This window comes from Coregonus clupeaformis, chromosome 27 (assembly GCF_020615455.1).
Source record: "Coregonus clupeaformis isolate EN_2021a chromosome 27, ASM2061545v1, whole genome shotgun sequence".
Lineage (NCBI taxonomy): Eukaryota > Metazoa > Chordata > Actinopteri > Salmoniformes > Salmonidae > Coregonus > Coregonus clupeaformis.
This window is the reverse complement of record NC_059218.1, coordinates 7,891,456-7,915,863: the sequence shown is the minus strand read 5'-3', so window position 1 is coordinate 7,915,863 and position 24,408 is coordinate 7,891,456. Positions and strand designations below refer to the sequence as shown.

The 24,408-nt window shown below is 45.1% G+C and overlaps 1 protein-coding gene across 8 annotated transcripts in view; it reads right to left on the bottom strand.

Moving 5' to 3' along the window:
• Positions 1–431: 431 nt before the first annotated feature.
• The window catches only part of LOC121541441 (ubiquitin carboxyl-terminal hydrolase 20-like), a 51,328-nt gene continuing 27,351 nt past the window's right edge, over positions 432–24,408 (bottom strand). For 4 of the 8 annotated variants that reach the window (XM_041850444.2, XM_045208029.1, XM_045208030.1 and 1 more), the window contains exons 24-25: positions 23,291–23,460; positions 17,563–19,542 (exon numbers count right to left, since the gene is read on the bottom strand). In XM_041850444.2, the coding sequence (XP_041706378.1) occupies positions 23,297–23,460 (164 nt within the window). In that variant the 3' untranslated portion in view covers positions 17,563–19,542; positions 23,291–23,296. Of the gene's footprint in view, positions 1,724–17,562; positions 19,543–22,888; positions 22,931–23,290; positions 23,461–24,408 lie in introns of those variants that run through there. The other 4 variants (XR_006657511.1, XR_006657510.1, XM_045208027.1 and 1 more) reach the window with 4 other exon arrangements.

Genomic DNA, 24,408 nt, shown 5'->3' with positions numbered 1-24,408 from the left:
TTTATTCTATGCCATGTGATGCATTGGGATTAATGTTATTTTGTCTGTATTGTGAGTATTTCATCGGGGGACCACGTTGAAAACAAGTGGAATCACTTTAACGTGTTATCCCCTGGGTTGTACTCAGTGCATTTTTTGCATAAATTAATCAAGGGCAGGAGATGGCATCTATAGGATATTGGTGCCAATTAGCCTCAGGTTGCCAGTCCGGACCAGATTTTCCCGTCAGACTCAGGATTTGAACTGCCGACCCTCCGGTTCTGGCCCGCCTCTCTAACCTCTAGGCCGGTGTTTCCCAACTTTTGTCCTCCAGTACCCCCAACAGTACACATTTTCATTGTAGCCCCTGACAAGAACACCTCATTCAACTCATCAAGGGCTTGATGATTAGTTGACAAGTTGAATCAGGTGTGCTTGTCAGGGGCTAAAATTAAAATGTGTACTGTTGGGGGTTCCTGAGGACTGGAGTTGGGAAACACTGCTCTAGGCTACCTGCCGCCCCAGTGTCAGTCATCTGTCTCTTGCCAGTCCATAGTGAAGGAGCTGCCGGTGGTGCTGTTGTGACTGTTGTTGTCATCGCAGCAGTCCTCTGCATCGGAGAAGGAGGACATGTAGTGGAGGCCGGTGACTCTGTGGTAGCCCCCCTGGAGAGCATCGGGGAGGGCAGTCAGTTCCATGGCCCTGCGGCTGGTTCTCCTCACCGCCACACTCCACATATCAATCAACTGAGAGCACAGGGCACAGCCCATTGTGGGTTTATGGAGAGCGATACACACACAGTGGAATTGGCTCGTAATGTTGGATGCTGATAGACACACACACGTTATGTCAGATGAAGTCACTGATTCCCACAGACAGACAGAGACAGACACCGGTAAAGTTACGTATGTGATATCACTCACACTTATTCACACGGACAGACAGACGGATGGACAGATGTGACAGGTAAGTAAGTGAAACAGACAAACAGACATGACAGACTCACTGACATACACAACTCTCTCTCAGTGGCGTAGTCTGACTCAGACCTCCAGTGAGTGAGCGAGTGTGTGCGTCTTCCCTCGGGAATGGGTTTACAGGAGCACTCCTCCTATCTGAATCCTTGCCCCAGGCCGAGAGAGAAAGCGGTGTAGCTACAACAAGAGAAAAAACGGAGGGAGTAAAAAATGAGAAGTCAGACTGTTGGTTGTATGTCGACCGCAGCAGACAGTTGCCTCACATCGAACCCAGCCCCTAGGGCAGCTCTGAGGTCACCGCCAGTTGAGGAGTCAAAGGGTTATGGATGAGCTCCCATACCTTTCACTCCTCTTTCTCTTAGTGCAATTCAGAGAGGACAGGCAACTGTTCCAAGATGGACTGTGATGAGAAGCCGAGCAGGGCCCATAGACCGAGGACAAGATACAGAATAGCTTATGCTCAAGTGTTTCTTAATTATGTAAAAATCTTTAATTAGATAACAGATATTAGTCTGTTCTGTGAAGTCCTTCTCTAGTGCCAGAAAGGAGGGAGAGTGATGGAAAAAGTGTTGGAAATGTGTCCCTCTCTCCTTAATCCAGGATATGGTTAATCTGCAGTATGGTTTACTCTGGCTCTGACTAGTGTTTTCTTTCCCAAACGTGGTCCTGGTCAGTCTTTGGTCATGCAAGGGTTGTCCTCGGTGTGAGGTCCTCAGGTCAGTGACTGTTGTAGCTCAGGATGTCGAACACACATACCAGTGACGAGCCTGAGAAGAAAGAGAGGAGAAAAGGAAAACTAGGGGTTAATGAGAGTCATCTCTCAGTCTGGCCTCCCAGTCACACACTGACACAACAAGGCTATCTAATACAGCTGTCTGCTGCAGTCGAACACACACATACCAGTGATGTGCAGTCAGGGTAGGCAATGTGATAATCTAATTTAAAAAGCTGTTATTAAAATTGTCATTCTTTTTTATTAGCTAATGTATTTTCTCAATGATTCTGGTGATTGTGGACTACAGGAAAAATAAGAAGACAGGTCAGTCTGGTTGGAGGTCGTCGGGTGAGGTTGTGTCTCTCTCTGGCGGGAGGTAAGCTTGGCTTTATACATAGTTTAAGCTTTACTCGATAAAGCCCAAACTATGTATTTAGATTGTAGTTAGGTATTGTAGGTAGTTATCGTGGGTTGTTGTATGTAATTATTGTAGGTTAGTATTGTATTCGGCTGAGCCCGGTGAAGAACGAAGCTAGCTAGCTAACCCACTGCCTGGACTAGCTAGCGGGTAGCTACTGGCAACTATTAGCAACGGTGGATAGTTGTTTCACGCCTGAGAGTGCCTGTAATTACGCCAGCTGGCTGCCTACAATAATTACATACAATAATGCCTACCATTCAGCTGTTTTCTAACCTCATTGTCTGAAGCGTTAACGTTAGGTAGTAAGTGGCTACTGTGCTTGAAATTTAGCTAGCTTGTTGCTACCTGGATAGCTACTAGTAAACAATAGCTGGAACGACCTAGCGAACAGACACGAACTGGCTGAGTCAATTCAGTGGCTAGCTTTGCACTTGGCTAGCTAACAGTAGCTGCTAGGGGTAAGTTATAACCTACATTTGTGTTTTGTTTTTACATATTGGTAGCCAGAGTCGTTCAAGGGAATTCGGGACATGGGTGACTAGTTAACGTTAGCTTGGCTCTCTCTGTGTGTTCGTGCCGTGAAAGGAGGGGTTTCTTATTTGTCTGAAAGCAATGGCTAGCTAGTATGCTAACTATTCTAGCTAACTAACTGGCTGAATAAGTTGACGACGGACTCGCTCAAGCTGTCGGGACTAACCCACAACGTTAGACACGGACACGAATGATCTGCTTGGCGTGTTGACACACTGGTGGTTTGTTGTGGCCGAGTATTGGTGCTAAACCGTGTTGTTGGAGTCCGGCATGCTAGCTGGCTGTAGCGTCTTATGACTAGGTGCCCTGGACGATTTTTCACAGAAGAATACTGTACCAAGTTAGCTAGCTGAATAAACTAAGTTAGTCTATTCCTAGAAAACATTGAACCGCTGTAGTTTACAACAATTATAGTTTCTGAGGTGGAAGTTGGGAGAGTTATATTTGGGTGTTGTGGTGAGGGAGGCCCCGCTCTCTCCTTTCCCAGATGTTTAGTTCATTTAATTCCGATCTCCTTTGCATTATTGTAGCCATTTTCTGTAGCCTGTCAACTATGCCGCTGTCTATCCCTGTTCTCTCCTCTCCGCACAGGCTATACAAACGCCTCACACCGCGTGGCTGCTGCCTCTCTAACCTGGTGGTCCCTGCACGCACCACCCACGTGGAGTTCCAGGTCTCAGGCAGCCTCTGGAACTGCCGTTCTGCTGCCAACAAGGCAGAGTTCATCTCAGCCTATGCTACCCTCCAGTCCCTCGACTTCTTGGCGCTGACGGAAACATGGATTACCACTGAAAACACTGCTACTCCTACTGCTCTCTCCTCGTCTGACCATGTGTTCTCACATACCCCGAGAGCATCTGGTCAGCGGGGTGGTGGCACAGGAATCCTCATCTCTCCCAAGTGGACATTCTCTATTTTTCCCCTGACCCATCTGTCTATCTCCTCATTTGAATTCCATGCTGTCACAGTCACTAGCCCATTTAAGCTTAACATCCTTGTCATTTATCGCCCTCCAGGTTCCCTTGGAGAGTTTATCAATGAGCTTGACGCCTTGATAAGTTCCTTTCCTGAGGATGGCTCACCCCTCACAGTTCTGGTGGACTTCAACCTCCCTACGTCTACCTTTGACTCATTTCTCTCTGCCTCCTTCTTTCCACTCCTCTCCTATTTTGACCTCACCCTCTCACCGTCCCCCCCTACTCACAAGGCAGGCAATATGCTTGACCTCATCTTTACTAGATGCTGTTCTTCTACTAATCTCACTGCAACTCCCCTCCATGTCTCCGACCACTACTTTGTATCCTTTTCTCTCTCGCTCTCCTCCAACACTACTCACTCTGCCCCTACTCAGATGGTAATGTGCCGTCGCAACCTTCGCTCTCTCTCTCCCGCTACTCTCTCCTCTTCCATCCTATCATCTCTTCCCTCTGCTCAATCCTTCTCACTCCAATCTCCTGATTCTGCCTCCTCAACCCTCCTCTCCTCCCTTTCTGCATCCTTTGACTCTCTATGTCCCCTATCCTCCCGGCCGGCTCGGTCCTCCCCTCCAGCTCCGTGGCTTGATGACTCATTGCGAGCTCACAGAACAGGGCTCCGGGCAGCCGAGCGGAAATGGAGGAAAACTAGACTCCCTGCAGACCTGGCATCTTTTCACTCCCTCCTCTCTACATTTTCTTCATCTGTTTCTGCTACTAAAGCCACTTTCTACCACTCTAAATTCCAAGCATCTGCCTCTAACCCTAGGAAGCTCTTTGCCACCTTCTCCTCCCTGCTGAAACCTCCTCCTCCTCCCCCCCCCACCCCCCTCCTCCCTCTCTGTGGATGACTTCGTCAACCATTCAACCATTTTGAAAAGAAGGTTGACGACATCCGATCCTCGTCAAATGACACTGCTGGTCCTGCTCACACTGCCCTACCCTATGCTTTGACTTCTTTCTCTCCTCTCTCTCCAGATAAAATCTTGTGACTTGTGACGGCCGGCCGCCCAGCAACCTGCCCGCTTGACCCTATCTCCTCCTCTCTTCTCCAGACCATCTCCGGTGACCTTCTCCCTTACCTCACCTCGCTCATCAACTCATCCTTGACCGCTGGCTATGTCCCTTCCGTCTTCAAGAGAGCGAGAGTTGCACCCCTTCTCAAAAAACCAACACTCGATCCCTCAGATGTCAACAACTAAAGACCAGTATCCCTTCTTTCTTTTCTCTCCAAAACTCTTGAGCGTGCTGTCTTTAGCCAACTCTCTTGCTATCTCTCTCAGAATGACCTTCTTGATCCAAACCAGTCTGGTTTCATGACTGGTCATTCAACTGAGACTGCTCTTCTCTGTGTCACGGAGGCTTTCCGCACTGCTAAAGCTAACTCTCTCTCCTCTGCTCTTGTCCTTCTAGACCTGTCTGCTGCCTTTGATACTGTGAACCATCAGATCCTCCTCTCCACCCTCTCCGAGCTGGGCATCTCCGGCGCGGCTCACTCTTGGATTGCGTCCTACCTGACTGGTCACTCCTACCAAGTGGCGTGGCGAAAAGCTGTCTCCGCACCACGTGCTCTCACCACTGGTGTCCCCCAGGGCTCAGTTCTAGGCCCTCTCCTATTCTCGCTATACACCAAGTCACTTGGCTCTGTCATATCCTCACATGGCCTCTCCTATTATTGCTACGCAGACGACACACAACTAATCTTCTCCTTTACCCCTTCTGACAACCAGGTGGCGAATCGCATCTCTGCGTGTCTGGCAGACATATAAGTGTGGATGACGGATCACCACCTCAAGCTGAACCTTGGCAAGACGGAGCTGCTCTTCCTCCCGGGGAAGGACTGCCCGTTCCATGATCTCGCCATCACGGTTGACAACTCCGTTGTGTCCTCCTCCCAGAGTGCGAAGAGCCTTGGCATGACCCTGGACAACACCCTGTCGTTCTCCGCTAACATCAAGGCGGTGACCCGATCCTGTAGGTTCATGCTCTACAACATTCGGAGAGTACGACCCTGCCTTACACAGGAAGCGGCACAGGTCCTAATCCAGGCACTTGTCATCTCCCGTCTGGATTACTGCAACTCGCTGTTGGCTGGGCTCCCTGCCTGTGCCATTAAACCCCTACAACTCATCCAGAATGCCGCAGCCCGTCTGGTGTTCAACCTTCCCGAGTTCTCTCACGTCACCCCGCTCCTCCGCACACTCCACTGGCTTCCAGTTGAAGCTCGCATCTGCTACAAGACCATGGTGCTAGCCTACGGAGCTGTGAGGGGAACGGCACCTCCGTACCTTCAGGCTCTGATCAGTCCCTACACCCAAACGAGGGCATTGCTTTCATCCACCTCTGGCCTGCTGGCCTCCCTACCTCTGCGGAAGCACAGTTCCCGCTCAGCCCAGTCAAAACTGTTCGCTGCTCTGGCACCCCAATGGTGGAACAAGGTCCCTCACGACACCAGGACAGCGGAGTCACTCACCACCTTCCGGAGACACTTGAAACCCCACCTCTTTAAGGAATACCTGGGATAGGACAAAGTAATCCTTCTACCCCCCACTTACCCCACCCCACAAAAAAATTAAATAATAATAATTGTAAAGTGGTTATCCCACTGGCTATAAGGTGAATGCACCAATTTGTAAGTCGCTCTGGATAAGAGCGTCTGCTAAATGATGTAAATGTAAATGTAAATTGTTATGCTCAAAATGTGCTAAAACTGCATCAAAACCTCAGGAAAAACGCTAGTGTTTTCACGGCTTCCTTTCCATCCTTTCCATCCATTCAAACCACTGATGCGAGCGGCTATTCCTTACTCCAGTGACTGTTAATGGACAGGGTCAGCATAGGCCTCGCTGCTTTGCCTAGCTTCATTTGTTGCATTGAGCCTATTTCATATTTTGCACATGCGTATTGCCTAAACATGTTGTGTGGGTAAGCCTGGGGTAAGCTCTGCACGTTTGGGCGTGTCCCTTGAAGCTAGCCAAATTCAGTCTGCTCGCTGTGGCAAATCAAATCAAATCAAAAGTTTATTGGTCGTGTACACAGATTTGCAGATGTTATCACAGGTGCGGCGAAATGCTTTTGTTTCTAGCTCCAACATTGCGGTAATAATACCTAGAAAACAATACAAAACAATACGCACATAATCGCAGAAGTCAAAAGAAAGAAATTAAGAAATATCAGAACGAGCAATGTCAGAGTCCGGAATATATATATATATATACTGTTTATACAACGGGTGGGTCTAATCCTGAATGCTGATTGGTTAAAATCATATTCCAGCCGGTGTCTATTCCACAAGTTACCACCGGCAAAATCTATGACATTAAAATGCCTATTTACTCTGTTCCATCTGACTGCGCAATCCACTGTCTCATCAGCCCAGCCAGGCAACTTATAAACTTGGTCTCCACTATAAAAAACATTTAGAAATTATCTCACATTTCTTGTAGACTAACATTTAGTTTTCAACAGCGGAGAATTGTATAAACCTTGCTGTCTGTCTCTCTGACATATACAACATTGTTTCAGTATTAAAATTCGATCTCCTTTTGTCCCATACTAATGAACGTGTCGGCAGTCGGGATGAGACAGACAGGCTGGCAGGCATTCTTAGGCAGTCATGAATCAGCTGGCATCATTTTTATGGATACAGTGAGGGAAAAAAGTATTTGATCTCCTGCTGATTTTGTACGTTTGCCCACTGACAAAGAAATGATCAGTCTATAATTTTAATGGTAGGTTTATTTGAACAGTGAGAGATAGAATAACAACAAATAAATCCAGAAAAACGCATGTCAAAAATGTTATAAATTGATTTGCATTTTAATGAGGGAAATAAGTATTTGACCCCCTCTCAATCAGAAAGATTTCTGGCTCCCAGGTGTCTTTTATACAGGTAACGAGCTGAGATTAGGAGCACACACTTAAAGGGAGTGCTCCTAATCTCAGTTTGTTACTTGTATAAAATACATCTGTCCACAGAAGCAATCAATCAGTCAGATTCCAAACTCTCCACCATGGCCAAGACCAAAGAGCTCTCCAAGGATGTCAGGGACAAGATTGTAGACCTACACAAGGCTGGAATGGGCTACAAGACCATCGCCAAGCAGCTTGGTGAGAAGGTGACAACAGTTGGTGCGATTATTCGCAAATGGAAGAAACACAAAAGAACTGTCAATCTCCCTCGGTCTGGGGCTCCATGCAAGATCTCACCTCGTGGAGTTGCAATGATTATGAGAACGGTGAGGAATCAGCCCAGAACTACACGGGAGGATCTTGTCAATGATCTCAAGGCAGCTGGGACCATAGTCACCAAGAAAACAATTGGTAACACACTACGCCGTGAAGGACTGAAATCCTGCAGCGCCCGCAAGGTCCCCCTGCTCAAGAAAGCACATATACAGGCCCGTCTGAAGTTTGCCAATGAACATCTGAATGATTCAGAGGAGAACTGGGTGAAAGTGTTGTGGTCAGATGAGACCAAAATGGAGCTCTTTGGCATCAACTCAACTCGCCGTGTTTGGAGGAGGAGGAATGCTGCCTATGACCCCAACACCATCCCCACCGTCAAACATGGAGGTGGAAACATTATGCTTTGGGGGTGTTTTTCTGCTAAGGGGACAGGAGAACTTCACCACATCAAAGGGAAGATGGATGGAGCCATGTACCGTCAAATCTTGGGTGAGAACCTCCTTCCCTCAGCCAGGGCATTGAAAATGCATGACCCAAAACACACGGCCAAGGCAACAAAGGAGTGGCTCAAGAAGAAGCACATTAAGGTCCTGGAGTGGCCTAGCCAGTCTCCAGACCTTAATCCCATAGAAAATATGTGGAGGAAGCTGAAGGTTCGAGTTGCCAAATGTCAGCCTCGAAACCTTAATGACTTGGAGAAGATCTGCAAAGAGTGGGACAAAATCCCTCCTGAGATGTGTGCAAACCTGGTGGCCAACTACAAGAAACGTCTGACCTCTGTGATTGCCAACAAGGGTTTTGCCACCAAGTACTAAGTCATGTTTTGCAGAGGGGTCAAATACTTATTTCCCTCATTAAAATGCAAATCAGTTAATAACATTTCTGACATGCGTTTTTCTGGATTTTGTTGTTGTTATTCTGTCTCTCACTGTTCAAATAAACCTACCATTAAAATTATAGACTGATCATTTCTTTGTCAGTAGGCAAACGTACAAAATCAGCAGGGGATCAAATATTTTTTCCCTCACTGTATATAAAAAAAAAAAAGGTACATTGAAAAAAAGGTTAAACTAAACGAAGTGCAGCTAGTTTGCAGTCTTTCCAGCTTCAGTTTGAAGTGATTGTGTTACTGCAGCTGTGTTGTTGGCTAGCTCCTCTGAACAACAGTGTCCTGATGAGTGAGCACATTTTCTATGCCAGGCGAAGTCACGCCTCATTAGCTCATTGTTATGGATGTATCCAAATAAATGTCACTAGAAAACAGCTTAAACAAATGCAAATGCAGCTGCTGTTATTCTGGCTGCACTTTTTGACGTGACTGTAAATTAGCCGTAGTTGGCTAGCTAGCAAGCAAGGGATAAGAACGTTGACAGCCAGTATTGCAATTGAACATTTAGAACGAACGACTGGGTCGCTTCCATAGATACGGAACAAAAAGACTGAACGACTGGGTCGCGTCTCTGGCAACTGAACTGATAGAACGAACGACCAGCCGGCTTGGGTAGCAACCCTAGATTTGTGTCGGGATTATATACTATATACTGTCCATTCTGTCTATGCACACCTTTATACACTGAGTATACCAGTGTATAAAGGTGTGCATAGACAGTATGGACAGTATATGAAAAGAAAAGGTGTGTACAGCAGTAGTTATATAGGATGATCCATGACTAGAATACAGTAAATAAACTCACCAAAAAAAGAAACGTCAACTGCGTTTATTTTCAGCAAACTTAACATGTGTAAATTTGTGTATAAACATAACAAGATTCAACAACTGAGACATAAACTGAACAAGTTCCACAGACATGTGACTAACATAAATTGAATAATGTGTACCTGAACAAAGGGGGGGTCAAAATCAAAAGTAACAGTCAGTATCTGGTGTGGCCACCAGCTGCATTAAGTACTGCACTGCATCTCCTCCTCCAGATTTGTCAGTTCTTGCTGTGAGATGTCACCCCACTCTTCCACCAAGGCACCTGCAAGTTCCCGGATATTTCCGATCCAACAAGTCCCAGACGTGCTCAATGGGATTGAGAGCCGGGCTCTTCGCTGGCCATGGCAGAACACTGACATTCCTGTCTTGCAGGAAATCACGCACAGAACGAGCAGTATGGCTGGTGGCATTGTCATGCTGGAGGGTCATGTCAGGATGAGCCTGCAGGAAGGGTACCACATGAGGGAGGAGGATGTCTTCCCTGTAACGCACAGCATTGAGATTGCCTGCAATGACAACAAGCTCAGTCTGATGATGCTGTGACACACCGCCCCAGACCATGACTGGCACACTTCTCCAGCATGCCAGTGGCCATTGAAGGTGAGCATTTGCCCCCTGAAGTTGGTTACGATGCCGAACTACAGTCAGGTCAAGACCCTGGTGAGGACAATGAGCACACAGATGAGCTTCCCTGAGATGTTTTCTGACAGTTTGTGTAGAAATTATTTGGTTTTGCAAACCCACAGTTTCATCAGCTGTCCAGGTGGCTGGATGTGGAGGTCCTGGGCTGGCGTGGTTACACATGGTCTGCGGTTGTGAGGCTGGTTGGACGTATTGCCAAATTCTCTAAAACGACATTGGAGGCGGCTTATGGTAGAGAAATTAACATTCAATATCTGGCAACAGCTCTGGTGGACATTCCTGCAGTCAGCATGCCAATTGCATGCTCCCTCAACTTGAGACATCTGTGGCATTGTGTTGTGTGACAACATTTTAGAGTGGCCTTTTATTGTCCCCAGCACAAGGTGCACCTGTGTAATGATCATGCTGTTTAATCAGCTTTCTGATATGCCACACCTGTCAGGTGGATGGATTATCTTGGCAAAGGAGAAATGCTCACTAACAGGGATGTAAACAAATGTGTGCACATTTGAGAGAAATAAGCTTTTTTATCATATGGAACATTTCTGGGATCTTTTATTTCAGCTCATGAAACATGGGACCAACACTTTACATGTAGCGTTTATATTTTTGTTCAGTATAGATGGTAGCGGGGTTAATAGACCGTGACTAGCGTGGTTGAGGTCCTTCCTGTGACTCCGGGTGCTGTAGATGTCCTGGAGGGTAGGCAGTGTGCCCCCGATGATGTGTTGGGCTGAATGCACCACCCTCTGGAGAGCCCTGCAGTTGCAGACAGTGCAATTGCAGTACCAGGCGGTAATACAGCCCGACAGGATGCTCTCAATGGTGCATCTGTAGAAGTTTGTGAGGGTCTTAGGGGCCTTCTTCACCAGACTGTCTGTGTGAAGCGACCATTTCAGGTCGTCAGTGATGTGCACGCCTAGGAACTTGAAGCTTTTTACCCTCTCCACTGTCGATGTGGATGGGGGCGTGCGCTCTCTGCTGTCTCCTGTAGTCCACGATCAGCTCCTTCATTTTGTTGACGTTGAGGGAGAGGTTATTTTCCTGGCATCACTCCACCAGGGCTGTCACCTCCTCCCTGTACAGTGTTGATGAAATGCGTGGCGGAGGTGTTGTTGCCTACCTTCACCACTTGGGGTCAGCCTGTCAGGAAGTCCAGGACACAGTTGCACAGGGAGGGGTTCAGATCAAGGGCTCTGAGCTTACTGATGAGCTTGGTGGGTACTATGGTGTTGAAGGCTGAGCTGTAGTCAAAGAACAGCATTTCTTACATAGGTATTTATCTTGTCCAGGTGGGATAGGTCAGTGTGCAGAGCAATGGTGATTGTGTCATCCGTGGATCTGTTGGGGCGGTATGCAAATTGTAGTTGGTGTAGGTTGTCAGATAAGGTGGAGGTGATAAGGTCCTTAACCAGCCTCTCAAAGCACTTCATTATGACATAATTTAGTTCAGTTACCTTTGCATTCTTGAGTACAGGAACAATGGTGGACATCTTGAAGCAAGTGGGGACAACAGACTGGGACATGGAGAAATGTAATATGTCCGTAAACACTCCAGCCAGCTGGTCTGCACATGCTCTGAGGATGCGGCTTGGGATGCCATCTGGGCCGGCAGCCTTGCGAGGGTTAACACGCTTAAATTGCTTACTCACGTCGGCCAAGAACAACGAGAGCACACAGTCCTTGTGAGTGGAGGGGGCCTTAGTGAGGTCGGGCACTGATGTTGGCCGATTAGGCCTGGCTCGCAGTCGGCATTCCAATTCATCCCAAAGGTGTTCGATGGGGTTGAGATCAGGGCTCTGTGCAGGCCAGCCAAGTTCTTCCATACCGATCTCAACAAACCATTTCTGTATGGACCTCGCTTCGTGCACGGGGGCATTGTCATTTCTGAAACAGGAAAGGGCCTTCCCCAAACTGTTGCCACAAAGTTGGAAGCACAGAATCGTCTAGAATGTCATTATATGCTGTAGCGCTATGATTTTCCTTCACTGGAACTAAGGGGCCTAGCCCGAACTATGAAAAACAGCCCCAGACCAAAATGTACAGTTGGCACTATGCATTTGGGCAGGTAGCAAGTCCGTTGGACTCCCAGATGGTGAAGCATGATTCATCACAGAAAATGCGTTTCCACTGCTCCAGAGTCCAATGGACGGCAAGCTTTACACCACGCCACGCCGACGCTTGGCATTGCGCATGGTGATTTTAGGCTTGTGTGCGGCTGCTTGTAAGCTCCTCAGTAAGGCCATTCTACTGCCAATGTTTGTCTATAGAGATTGCATAGCTGTGTGCTCGATTTTATACACCTGTCAGCAATGGGTGTGGCTGAAATAGCCAAATCCACTCATTTGAACTGGTGTCCACCTACTTTTTTATATATAGTGTATTTCTTGTTGTTTTAGTAACAGTGCATTCGGAAAGTATTCAGACCCCTTGACTTTTTCCACATTCTGTTACGTTACAGCCTTATTCTAAAATTGATTAAATAAAAATGTTTCCTCATCATTAATGACAAAGCGAAAACAGGTTTTTAGAAATTTTGCAAATGTATAAAAAAAAAATTCTGAAATACCTTATTTACATAAGTATTCAGACCCTTTGCTATGACACTCGAAATTGGTGCATCCTATTTCCCTTGATCTTTCTTGAGATGTTTCTACAACTTGATTGGAGTCCATCTGTGGTAAATTTAATTGATTGGACATGATTTGGAAAGGCACACACCTGTCTATATAAGGTCCCACAGTTGATAGTGCATGTCAGAGCAAAAACCAAGCCATGAGGTCGAAAGAATTGTCCGTAAAGCTCCGAGACAGGATTGTGTCGAGGCACAGATCTGGGGAAGGTTACCAAAAAATGTCTGCAGCATTGAAGGTCCCCAAGAACACAGTGGTCTCCGTCATTCCTAAATGGAAGAAGTTTGGAACCACCAAGACTTCCTAGAGTTGGCCGCCCGGCCAAACTGAGCAATCAGGGGAGAAGGGCCTTGGTCAGGGACGTTACCAAGAACCCAATGGTCACTCTGTCAGAGCTCCAGAGTTCCTCTGTGGATATGGGATAACCTTACAGAAGGACAACCATCTCTACAGCACTCCACCAATCAGGTCTTTATGATAGAGTGGCCAGACGGAAGCCACTCCTCAGTAAAAGGCACATGACAGCCCGCTTGGAGTTAGCCAAAAGGCACCTAAAGGACTCTGACCATGAGCAACAAAATTCTCTGGTCTGATGAAACCAAGATTGAACTCTTTGGCTTGAATGCCAAGCATTACGTCTGGAGGAAACCTGGCACCATCCCTACGGTGAAACATGGTGGTGGCAGCATCATGCTGTGGGGATGTTTTTCAGCAGCAGGGACTGGGAGACTAGTCAGGATCGAGGAAAAGATGAACGGAGCCAAGTACAGAGAGATCCTTGATGAAAACCTGCTCCAGAGTGCTCAGGACCTCAGACTGGGGCGAAGGTTCACCTTCAAACAGGACAACGACCCTAAGCACACAGCCAAGACAACGCAGGACTGGCTTTGGGGTAAGTCTCTGAATGTCCTCAAGTGGCCCAGCCAGAGCCCGGATTTGAACCCGATCGAGCATCTCTGGAGAGACCTGAAAATAGCTGTGCAGCGACGCTCTCCATCCAACCTGACAGAGCTTGAGAGGATCTGCAGAAAAGAATGGTGGAAACTCCCCAAATACAGATGTACCAAGCTTGTAGTGTCATACCCAAGAAGACTCGAGGCTGCCAAAGGCTGCCAAAGGTGCTTCAACAAAGTACTGAGTAAAAGGTCTGAATACTTACGTAAATGTGATATTTCCGTTTTTTTATTTTTATAAAATGTGTAAAAATGCTAAAACAATCTTTTTGCTTTGTCATTATGGGGTATTGTGTGTAGATGGAAGAAAAAACAACAATTTAATCAATTTTAGAATAAGGCTGTAACGTGACAAAATGTGGAAAAAGTCAAGGGGTCTGAAAACTTTCCGAATGCGTTGTATATGAGGTGAAATGTGTTGCTTTTACTACTTTACCACTTTATAAAAACAAAATTGAGCTAATTCATTAAATAATCAGTAGCCATCCTTATTTTCACCATCCAATATGTTGATATAGATATAGTTATAATGGTGGATATGACATCCATTAATTATGAACAGTACCCTGAAATATACATGACCCGGCCTAAAGCCATCAGTTACAGGACATCCTACCTTGTGTGTATTATTATATTTCCATGTAATCTTTGTAATGACTAATAATTATACCAGTCAATTTAACCAGATAAGAGCATTATGATGTCTACTGTCAGCAGACTGTCACCTTCTGTCTATCGTCACATCATGATCAGCCTGTGTGCATCATGCAAAGGAAACTCGTTTGCATACAAAGAGCCATTACATCCAAATGAGCCAACGATGTCAGTCGCTGGGGCGAGAGGGATGGGACAGCCCCACCCCGGTCCCATCAAAGCTACTGCTACAGTAGCCTGCACAGCATCCCTGTCATTAGTACAGCTCCTCCATGATCTCATTTAGCTCTATCACAGCCAAAGGCTTAAAGTCATTCTACAGCAGCTATTTCACTATCATCACTCATTCATGTCATGAGGTTTGGTTTCTCCTGAGTCATTCAATGTCTGTAAGAGCTGAAACTCTACCCTTTACTGTGTCAGAAAATGAAGTAACATCTATGATAAACACAGTTTGTACAAAATGTGCACCTCCGCAGTCAGATGCACAGAACACCCTGATTGTTGTGCCCAAACACCATCTGTACAGGAACATATCAGTCTTTACCCTCAGACAGCTGGGGTAGACAGACAGTCACACACACGCAGTAGTCTGAGGCTGCAGTCAGAGGCACACATGCAAATGTTTTGAAACAGTGGAGCGATCCAGCAGCAGTCGCATTTGGGTGGGTCAAAGAGAGAATGAGAAAGGTATACGTTACCTCTCCCACTTACCTTGTATGTGGTTTCACTGCTCCTGTCTGCAAAGGATGATCAGTGTGCTCTTCTATCCTCTCTCCTCCTGTTCTTTTCTCTCCTAACCTTCTCTCCTTGGTCCTCACTCTGTCTGCCTCTGTCTGAATCAGCATGATACAGCCAGAGCCAGGCATAGGGGATTTGAGACTATGACATCATAGTCTCACACAGTGAGACGCCACTGTTCTGTCTCTCTCTCACACACACACAAGTTTCACAAAACATACATGCGCGCTAACACACACACACGCACAAAACACACGTGCGCGAACATGTGCAGGCACTCGCACACGCAATAAAAAGGTCACCAAAGCACCAAGGGAGAGTCCAATTAGATTATTTTACCCAGCATGCAGTATAGGGGATCCGTGGCTCTAAGTGCCCCTAAAAGCTTAATCAATGGGAAATGTCTGGTCTTCCAGATTACCTATTGATCTGGCCATCATTCCGACATTAAAAATGATATTTTAATACTAAGATTATAAATCATAACATTCTCTTCCATTATTATAAGTATCTGGAAAGATGGCATAGTCTGTGAGCATAATCATTATAACCAGATATTAAACCACTAATCAGTGTATACTCTGGGGCGTGGCAGTGGGATAGATAAGATGTCAACAATATTTCAAAATGAGAGATATTTATCATATTGTTGTGTCATGGTTCAGAATGAGACAATTTATTAAATTAGATGCCAGCAAGACCTCTGGAATATTTGTATATATTTTTTGCCAAGCCCTTGCCAGTACAAACACATCTCCTGGTTCTAATTCAGAACTGTACTGCAGCTACAGTGGGGGAAAAAAGTATTTAGTCAGCCACCAATTGTGCAAGTTCTCCCACTTAAAAAGATGAGAGAGGCCTGTAATTTTCATCATAGGTACACGTCAACTATGACAGACAAATTGAGAAGAAAAAAATCCTGAAAATCAAATTGTAGGATTTTTAATGAATTTATTTGCAAATTATGGTGGAAAATAAGTATTTGGTCACCTACAAACAAGCAAGATTTCTGGCTCTCACAGACCTGTAACTTCTTCCTTAAGAGGCTCCTCTGTCCTCCACTCGTTACCTGTATTAATGGCACCTGTTTGAACTTGTTATCAGTATAAAAGACACCTGTCCACAACCTCAAACAGTCACACTCCAAACTCCACTATGGCCAAGACCAAAGAGCTGTCAAAGGACACCAGAAACAAAATTGTAGACATGCAGCAGGCTGGGAAGACTGAATCTGCAATAGGTAAGCAGCTTGGTTTGAAGAAATCAACTGTGGGAGCAATTATTAGGAAATGGAAGACATACAAGACCACTGATAATCTCCCTCGATCTGGGGCTCCACGCAAGATCTCACCCCGTGGGGTCAAAATGATCACAAGAACGGTGAGCAAAAATCCCAGAACCACACGGGGGGACCTAGTGAATGACCTACAGAGAGCTGGGACCAAAGTAACAAAGCCTACCATCAGTAACACACTACGCCGCCAGGGACTCAAATCCTGCAGTGCCAGACGTGTCCCCCTGCTTAAGCCAGTACATGTCCAGGCCCGTCTGAAGTTTGCTAGAGTGCATTTGGATGATCCAGAAGAGGATTGGGAGAATGTCATATGGTCAGATGAAACCAAAATAGAACTTTAAGGTAAAAACTCAACTCGTCGTGTTTGGAGGACAAAGAATGCTGAGTTGCATCCAAAGAAGACCATACCTACTGTTAAGCATGGGGGTGGAAACATCATGCTTTGGGGCTGTTTTTCTGCAAAGGGACCAGGACGACTGATCCGTGTAAAGGAAAGAATGAATGGGGCCATGTATCGTGAGATTTTGAGTGAAAACCTCCTTCCATCAGCAAGGGCATTGAAGATGAAAAGTGGCTGGGTCTTTCAGCATGACAATGATCCCAAACACACCGCCCGGGCAACGAAGGAGTGGCTTCGTAAGAAGCATTTCAAGGTCCTGGAGTGGCCTAGCCAGTCTCCAGATCTCAACCCCATAGAAAATCTTTGGAGGGAGTTGAAAGTCTGTGTTGCCCAGCGACAGCCCCCAAAACATCACTGCTCTAGAGGAGATCTGCATGGAGGAATGGGCCAAAATACCAGCAAGTGTGTGAAAACCTTGTGAAGACTTACAGAAAACGTTTGACCTGTGTCATTGCCAACAAAGGGTATATAACAAAGTATTGAGAAACTTTTGTTATTGACCAAATACTTATTTTCCACCATAATTTGCAAATAAATTCATTAAAAATCCTACAATGTGATTTTCTGGAATTTTTTTCCTCATTTTGTCTGTCATAGTTGACGTGTACCTATGGTGAAAATTACAGGCCTCTCTCATCTTTTTAAGTGGGAGAACTTGCACAATTGGTGGCTGACTAAATACTTTTTTTCCCCCACTGTATGTGTGAAAATATGATCACACAACAAAATACACAGGCAAATGAAAGAACAGTCTTTTAATCATATAATCATTCATAATTACATCAGTTTTACAGACACTCATCTGAGTTTGGATGAACCACTGAAGACGAACAGCATCAATAGTTCATCATTACTGTGACCATGACAGACACTATCGTCATTGAAAAACAAGTTGATTCATTCCGAGTCATTATCTATGCAATCAATTCCACCACAGCAATGTCTTTATGTTAAATCATCAACCAGTGAAAATAATCTCTTACACGCGAGTGAGTGTGTGTGTGTGTGTGTGTGTACACAACCCAAGACACACAAACCAGGAATTCTGAAGTGAGGTGAATTAAGACAAGTATCACGGAGCGTTTTAAAGACTTTGGAATAATACTGCAGCACAAGGATCGTCACTGTAGTCCACTGTCATAACTAAGTTACAACGCTTTAGCAACCCATCTGCAGACTTTAATAATAATAACAATAATAATAATATTAACTATTCTAAGGTGTCTGAGCACAGATAGACAGCCAGAAATGTTTCATTGCACTTCTCCACAAAAACAAATATAGACACTCTTGGAGGTTTCACCTCTGTACAGAATTGACAAAAATACAAGAATACAAAAAAAAACCAATATATTTTAAAGGGGACAAAATTACGTTCTCTTTTTAAAAAATTACGTAATTACTCTTTGGACACTGACATACCACTTACAAGCACGGCAGCACAGAATCCCTCAGAAATTTCTCAAACCTATACTTTTAGGTTCAAACATTGTTTGGACCGACTAGACAGCATCCATTACATAGCATTGCTACAGTAGCCATACACACACTTGAACGCATGTCTTTTAACCATTAAATGGCTAGTTGGCATACTCAGGGAAAGCTCATAATGACATCACCGCTTGCATCATCTCTTTTCAAAGTACATAACAACATCGTCCTACCTCCCAAAAACAAAACAAAAACAAGTTTGAACCTGTTTTAGCGTGCAGTATTTACATGCACACTGGATCTCCCCCCTCTCTTTCCTCCCCTCCTAGCCTGATATCCTGTCCTAACCTGGGGCTGCATGCACCGGAGGGTTCCCTCCTCCCCTGTAGATCTGCTGCTGTCTCCTACTAGCCTGGTTCCAGAACTGTTTGTGCCGTCTTGCCAACTAGACCATAGAGTTGGTAAGACATCACAAATAGATCTGGGACCAGTCTAGTCTCCTACACTAAGGAACGGAGAGAGATAATCACCTAATCTGCTTGTTCATACTGTCTGTAAATGTACACCACTAGGGGGTATTGATGGAATAAGCCTCGATCTGTATGACTTAAATAAATAAATCTACAATGCGATGAGACACCACGAGTCACGACAATCCGAAAACTTTGCAGTCCTCCTCAGAAAGGGAGTGGAACACTGCAACAACATCGCAACGTTCAAAACACGCTCTGAACAACCTTTTCTTTTTTTACATCCATCCTCTTCCAATGTCTCGCTAAAATCAAATCAAAACGTTTGAGTGGCAGACGTATCGTCATTGAATGTTTGCTGTTAGGGGCCTGCAGCAAAAAAGATGAATGTAAAAGTTCACCCAATTCGTCGAGCAGCAATTCACACTGATGATGTCACGGCCCTCGGCACCGGATGCCATTCCCTCCCTCCGCCTCTCGTCTGATTGCAGGACACCGTTACTACAGTAGTACAGCAGCTATTTAGATTTTGAAGTCACCAACCTACTGCAACTACCAAAATAGCTTCGAAGACATGGCGTCACGCAATGTATATTTTCTTACTTAAACATCTTATTAAGAGTTTGTTCAATAAATAAGACCTTTTCTACTACGATATGATGATAATTGACCACTATGTCTTCCTGCACAGGTAATAGAATGAGGCGCGTTGCTACGTTTTACAAAGTGTTCACGACAAGGCTTCTCTTCACCCAGGTGCAAATCAAACCCCTCAGCTCCAGTGAGGGCTAGTGTAAAGGGGAGTCAAACACAGACGACCTAGAAGGGAAGAAAAAAAAAAAAAAAACTTATAAAAGAGGAAAACACATCAAGGGCAAATGGAAATGGTCTTGACTTTTGTGTATTCTGGTTAAGTATTTTTTGGTAGAATTGCCTAGAGTTTGATGTTTTAATGTGGAAGACCAATTGCCCTCCGTATTCAGGGAAATTATGCGCAATCTAGTTACAGTAACTGGAATCTCAGGTTGTGCAAACACATTTTTTAACATTTACATTTTAGTCATTTAGCAGACGCTCTTATCCAGAGCGACTTACAGTTAGTGAGTGCATACATTATTTTTGTATTTTTCATACTGGCCCCCCGTGGGAATCGAACCCACAACCCTGGCATTGCAAACGCCATGCTCTACCAACTGAGCTACATCCCTGCCGGCCATTCCCTCCCCTACCCTGGACGACGCTGCGCCAATTGTGCGCCGCCCCATGGGTCTCCCGGTCACGGCCGGCTACGACAGAGCCTGGAATCGAACCAGGATCTCTAGTGGCACAGCTAGCACTGCGATGCAGTGCCTTAGACCACTGCGCCACTCGGGAGAATTACAAGATGTTTATTAACTACATCAAGTGTATTCCTTTCACATGTATGCACACCTCACACACACCCTATCCCGCAATGGAGGAATGTAATTACTCATGAGAACGACCTGGGCTACGTGAGAACAAAGTGAGTGGATTGTAACGGTCCCAGACAGTTAAAGGAGCCAAGAGGTCTAGTACTGAAGTGTTTGGGAAAGATGGTCATGTTTATGCTACCTCCTCCTTAGACCTGAGTGGTGTGGGTATGTATATACAGTGCATTTGGAAAGTATTCAGACCGCTTGACCTGTTCCACATTTTGTTACGTTACAGCCTTATTCTAAAATTGATTAAATCGTTTTTTTTCCTACACAAAATACCCCATAATGACAAAGCAAAAACAGGTTATTAGAATTTGACAAAAAAACAAACAGAAATATCACATTTACGTAAGTATTCAGACCCTTTACTCAGTACTTTGTTGAAGCATCTTTGGCAGCGATTACAGCCTTGAGTCTTCTTGGGTATGACGCTGCAAGCTTGGCACACCTGTATTTGGGAAGTTTCTCCCATTCTTTGCATATCCTCTCAAGCTCTGTTAGGTTGGATGGGGAGCGTCGCTGCACAGATATTTTCAGGTCTCTCCAGAGAAGTTAGATCGGGTTCAAGTCCGGGATCTGGCTGGGCCACTCAAAGACATTCAGAGACATGTCCCAAAGCCACTCCTGCGTTGTCTTGGCTGTGTGGCTTAGGGTCGTTTACCGGTTGGAAGGTGAACCTTCTACCTAGTCTGAGGTCCTGAGCAGGTTTTCATCAAGGATCTCTCTGTACTTTGCTCCGTTCATCTTTTCCTCGATCCTGACTAGTCTACTAGTCCCTGCCGCTGAAAAACATTCCCTCAGCATGATGCTGCCACCACCAAGCTTCACTGTAGCGATGGTGCCAGGTTTCCTTCAGACATGACGCTTGGAATTCAGGACAAAGAGTTCAATCTTGGTTTCATCAGACCAGAGAATCTTGTTTCTCATGGTCTGAGAGTCCTTTAGGTGCCTTTTGGCAAACTCCAAGCTGGATGTCATGTGCCTTTTACTGAGGAGTGGCTTCCGTCTTGCCACTCTACCAATAAGGCCTGATTGGTGGAGTGCTGCAGAGATGGTTGTCCTTCTTGAAGGTTCTCCCATCTCCACAGAGGAATTCTGGAGCTCTGTCAGAGTGACCATCGGGTTCTTGGTCACCTCCCTGACCAAGGCCCTTCTCCCCCGATTGCTCAGTTTGGCCGGGCATTCAGCTCTAGGAAGAGTCTTGGTGGTTCCAAACTTCTTCCATTTAAGAATGATGGAGGCCACTGTGTTCTTGAGGACCTTCAATGATGCAGACATTTTTTGGTACCCTTCCCTAGATCTGTGCCTCGACACAATCCTGTCTCGGAGCTCTACGGACAATTCCTTCGACCTCATGGCTGGATTTTTGCTCTGACATGCACTGTCAACTGTGGGACCTTTTATAGACAGGTGTTTGCCTTTCCAATCCATGTCCAATCAATTGAATTTACCACAGGTGGACTCCAATCAAGTTGTAGAAACATCTCAAGGTTGATCAATGGAAAAAGGATGCACCTGAACTCAATTTCAAGTCTCATAGCAAAGGGTCTGAATACTTATGGAAATAAGTTATTTCTGTTTTATATTTGTTATAAATTTGCAAACATTTCTAAAAAAAACAGTTTTCACTGTCTTTATGGGGATTGTGTGTAGATGGATTAAATAAAACAAATCCTCACCTATTTTAGAATAAGGCTGTAAAGTAACAAAATGTGGAAAAAGGGAAGGGGTCTGAATACACTGAGATATACAGTACCAGTCAAACGTTTGGACACACCTACTTATTCCAGGGTTTTTCTTTATTTTTTACCATTTTCTACATTGTAGAATAATAGTGAAGACATTAAAACTACGAAATAACACATATGGCTTCATTAAAGAGTACCCGCAAAAAACACCAGTCTCAACGTCAACAGTGAAGAGGCGACTCTGGGATGCTGACCTTGTAGGCAGAGTTGCAAAGAAAAAGCCATATCTCAGACTGGCCAATAAAAAGAAAAGATTAAGATGGGCAGTCTGAGATATGGCTTTTTCTTTGCAACTCTGCCTAGAAGGTCAGCATCCCGGAGTCGCCTCTTCACTGTTGACATTGAGACTGGTGTTTTGCGAGTACTATTTAAATGAAGCTGACAGTTGAGGGCCTGTGAGGTGCCAGTTTCTCAAACTAGACACTAATGTATTTGTCCTCTTGCTCAGTTGTGCACCGAGGCCTCCCACTCCTCTTTCTATTCTGGTTAGAGCCAGTTTGCGCGGATCTGTGAAGGGAGTAGTACACAGCATGGTACGAGATCTTCAGTTTCTTCACAATTTCTCGCATAGAATAGCCTTCATTTCTCAGAACAAGAATAGACTGACGAGTTTGAGAAGAAAGTTATTTGTTTGAACGGTAGTGTATATAGTGTGTATTAGGTGCATGTGTGCAGGAAACCGTCAATGGGAAGCAATAATATTTGGGTGCTTATATGTACAATGCCTTCAGAAAGTATTCATACCCCTTGACTTATTCCACATTTTGTTGTTACTGCCTGAATTCAAAATGGATGAAATACCTTTTTTTCTCACCCATCTACACACAATACCCCATAATGACAAAGTGTAATTAATAACTTCACCATGCTCAAAGGGATATTCAATGTCTGCTTTTTTATTTATTTACTACCATTAGGTGTCCTTCTTTGCGAGGCACTGGAAAACCTCCATGGTCTTTGTGGTTGAATCGGTGTTTGAAATTCACTGCTCGACTGAGGGACCTTACAGATAATTGTATGTGTGGGGTACAGAGATGAGGTAGTCATTCAAAAATCATATTAAATACTATTACTGCACACAGTGAGTCCATTCAACTTATTATGACTTGTTAAGCACATTTCTACTCCTGAACTTATTTAGGCTTGCCATAAAGAGGTTGAACACTTATTGACTCAAGACATTTCAGCTTTATAATTGTATTTATTAATTTGTAAAAATGTCTAAAAACATAATTCCTATTTTACATTATCTGTGTGTGTGTGTGTGTGTGTGTGTGTGTGTGTGTGTGTGTGTGTGTGTGTGTGTGTGTGTGTGTGTGTGTGTGTGTTTGTAAAACAACGTGTTTGTGTGCTGTGACTCACCATTTCTCAGAGTGCCCTGGTCTCTGCCTCTATCTTCCTCTCTCCATGCAGGCTGTCTGTGTCGGGGGCCGGGGCCGGCACTGTCTGTCTCACTGCAATCTCAGGCCCTCCACCATAGATACTGAGGAGATACTGCCACGTCTCCTCTGAAATCTGACCATAGTCAGCCCCTAGGAGCACACACACCAAGGCGTGTTAACATACACAACACTGAGTATACCAAACATTAGGAGCACCCCACAGTGATCATATGGTCATTTAGCTATTTGATATACAGTGCATTCGGAAGGTATTCAGACCCCTTGACCTTTTCCAGATTTTGTTATGTTACAGCCTTATTCTAAAATGGATTAAATTATCAATCTACACATAATACTCCATTATTAAAAATAAACATAAATACCTTATTTACATAAGTATTCAGACCCTTTGCTATGACACTCGAAATTTAGCTCAGGTGCATCCTGTTTCCATTGATCTTTCTTGAGATGTTTCTACAACTTGATTGGAGTCCACCTGTGGTAAATTCAATTGATTGGACATGATTTGGAAAGGCACACACCTGTCTATATAAGGTCCCACAGTTGACAGTGCATGTCAGAGCAAAAACCTAGCCATGAGGTCGAAGGAATTGTCTGTAAAGCTCCGAGACAGGATTGTGTCGAGGCACAGATCTGGGGAAGGGTACCAAAACATTTCTACAGCATTGAAGGTCCTCAAGAACACAGTGGCCTCCATCATTCTTAAAAAAGGAAGAAGTTTGGAACCACCAAGACTCTTCCTAGAGCTGGCCGCCAAGCCTTGGTCAGGGAGGTGACCAAGAACCCGATGGTCACTCTGACAGAGCTCCAGAGTTCCTCTGTGGAGATGGGAGAACCTTCCAGAAGGACAACCATCTCTGCAGCACTCCACCAATCAGGCCTTTATGATAGAGTGGCCAGGCGGAAGCCACTCCTCAGTAAAAGGCACATGACAGCCCACTTGGAGTTTGCCAAAAGGCACCTAAAGGACTCTTAGACCATGAGAAACAAGATTCTCTGGTCTGATGAAACCAAGATTGAACTCTTTGGCCTGCATGTCAAGCTTAACGTCTGGAGGAAACCTGGCACCATCCCTAT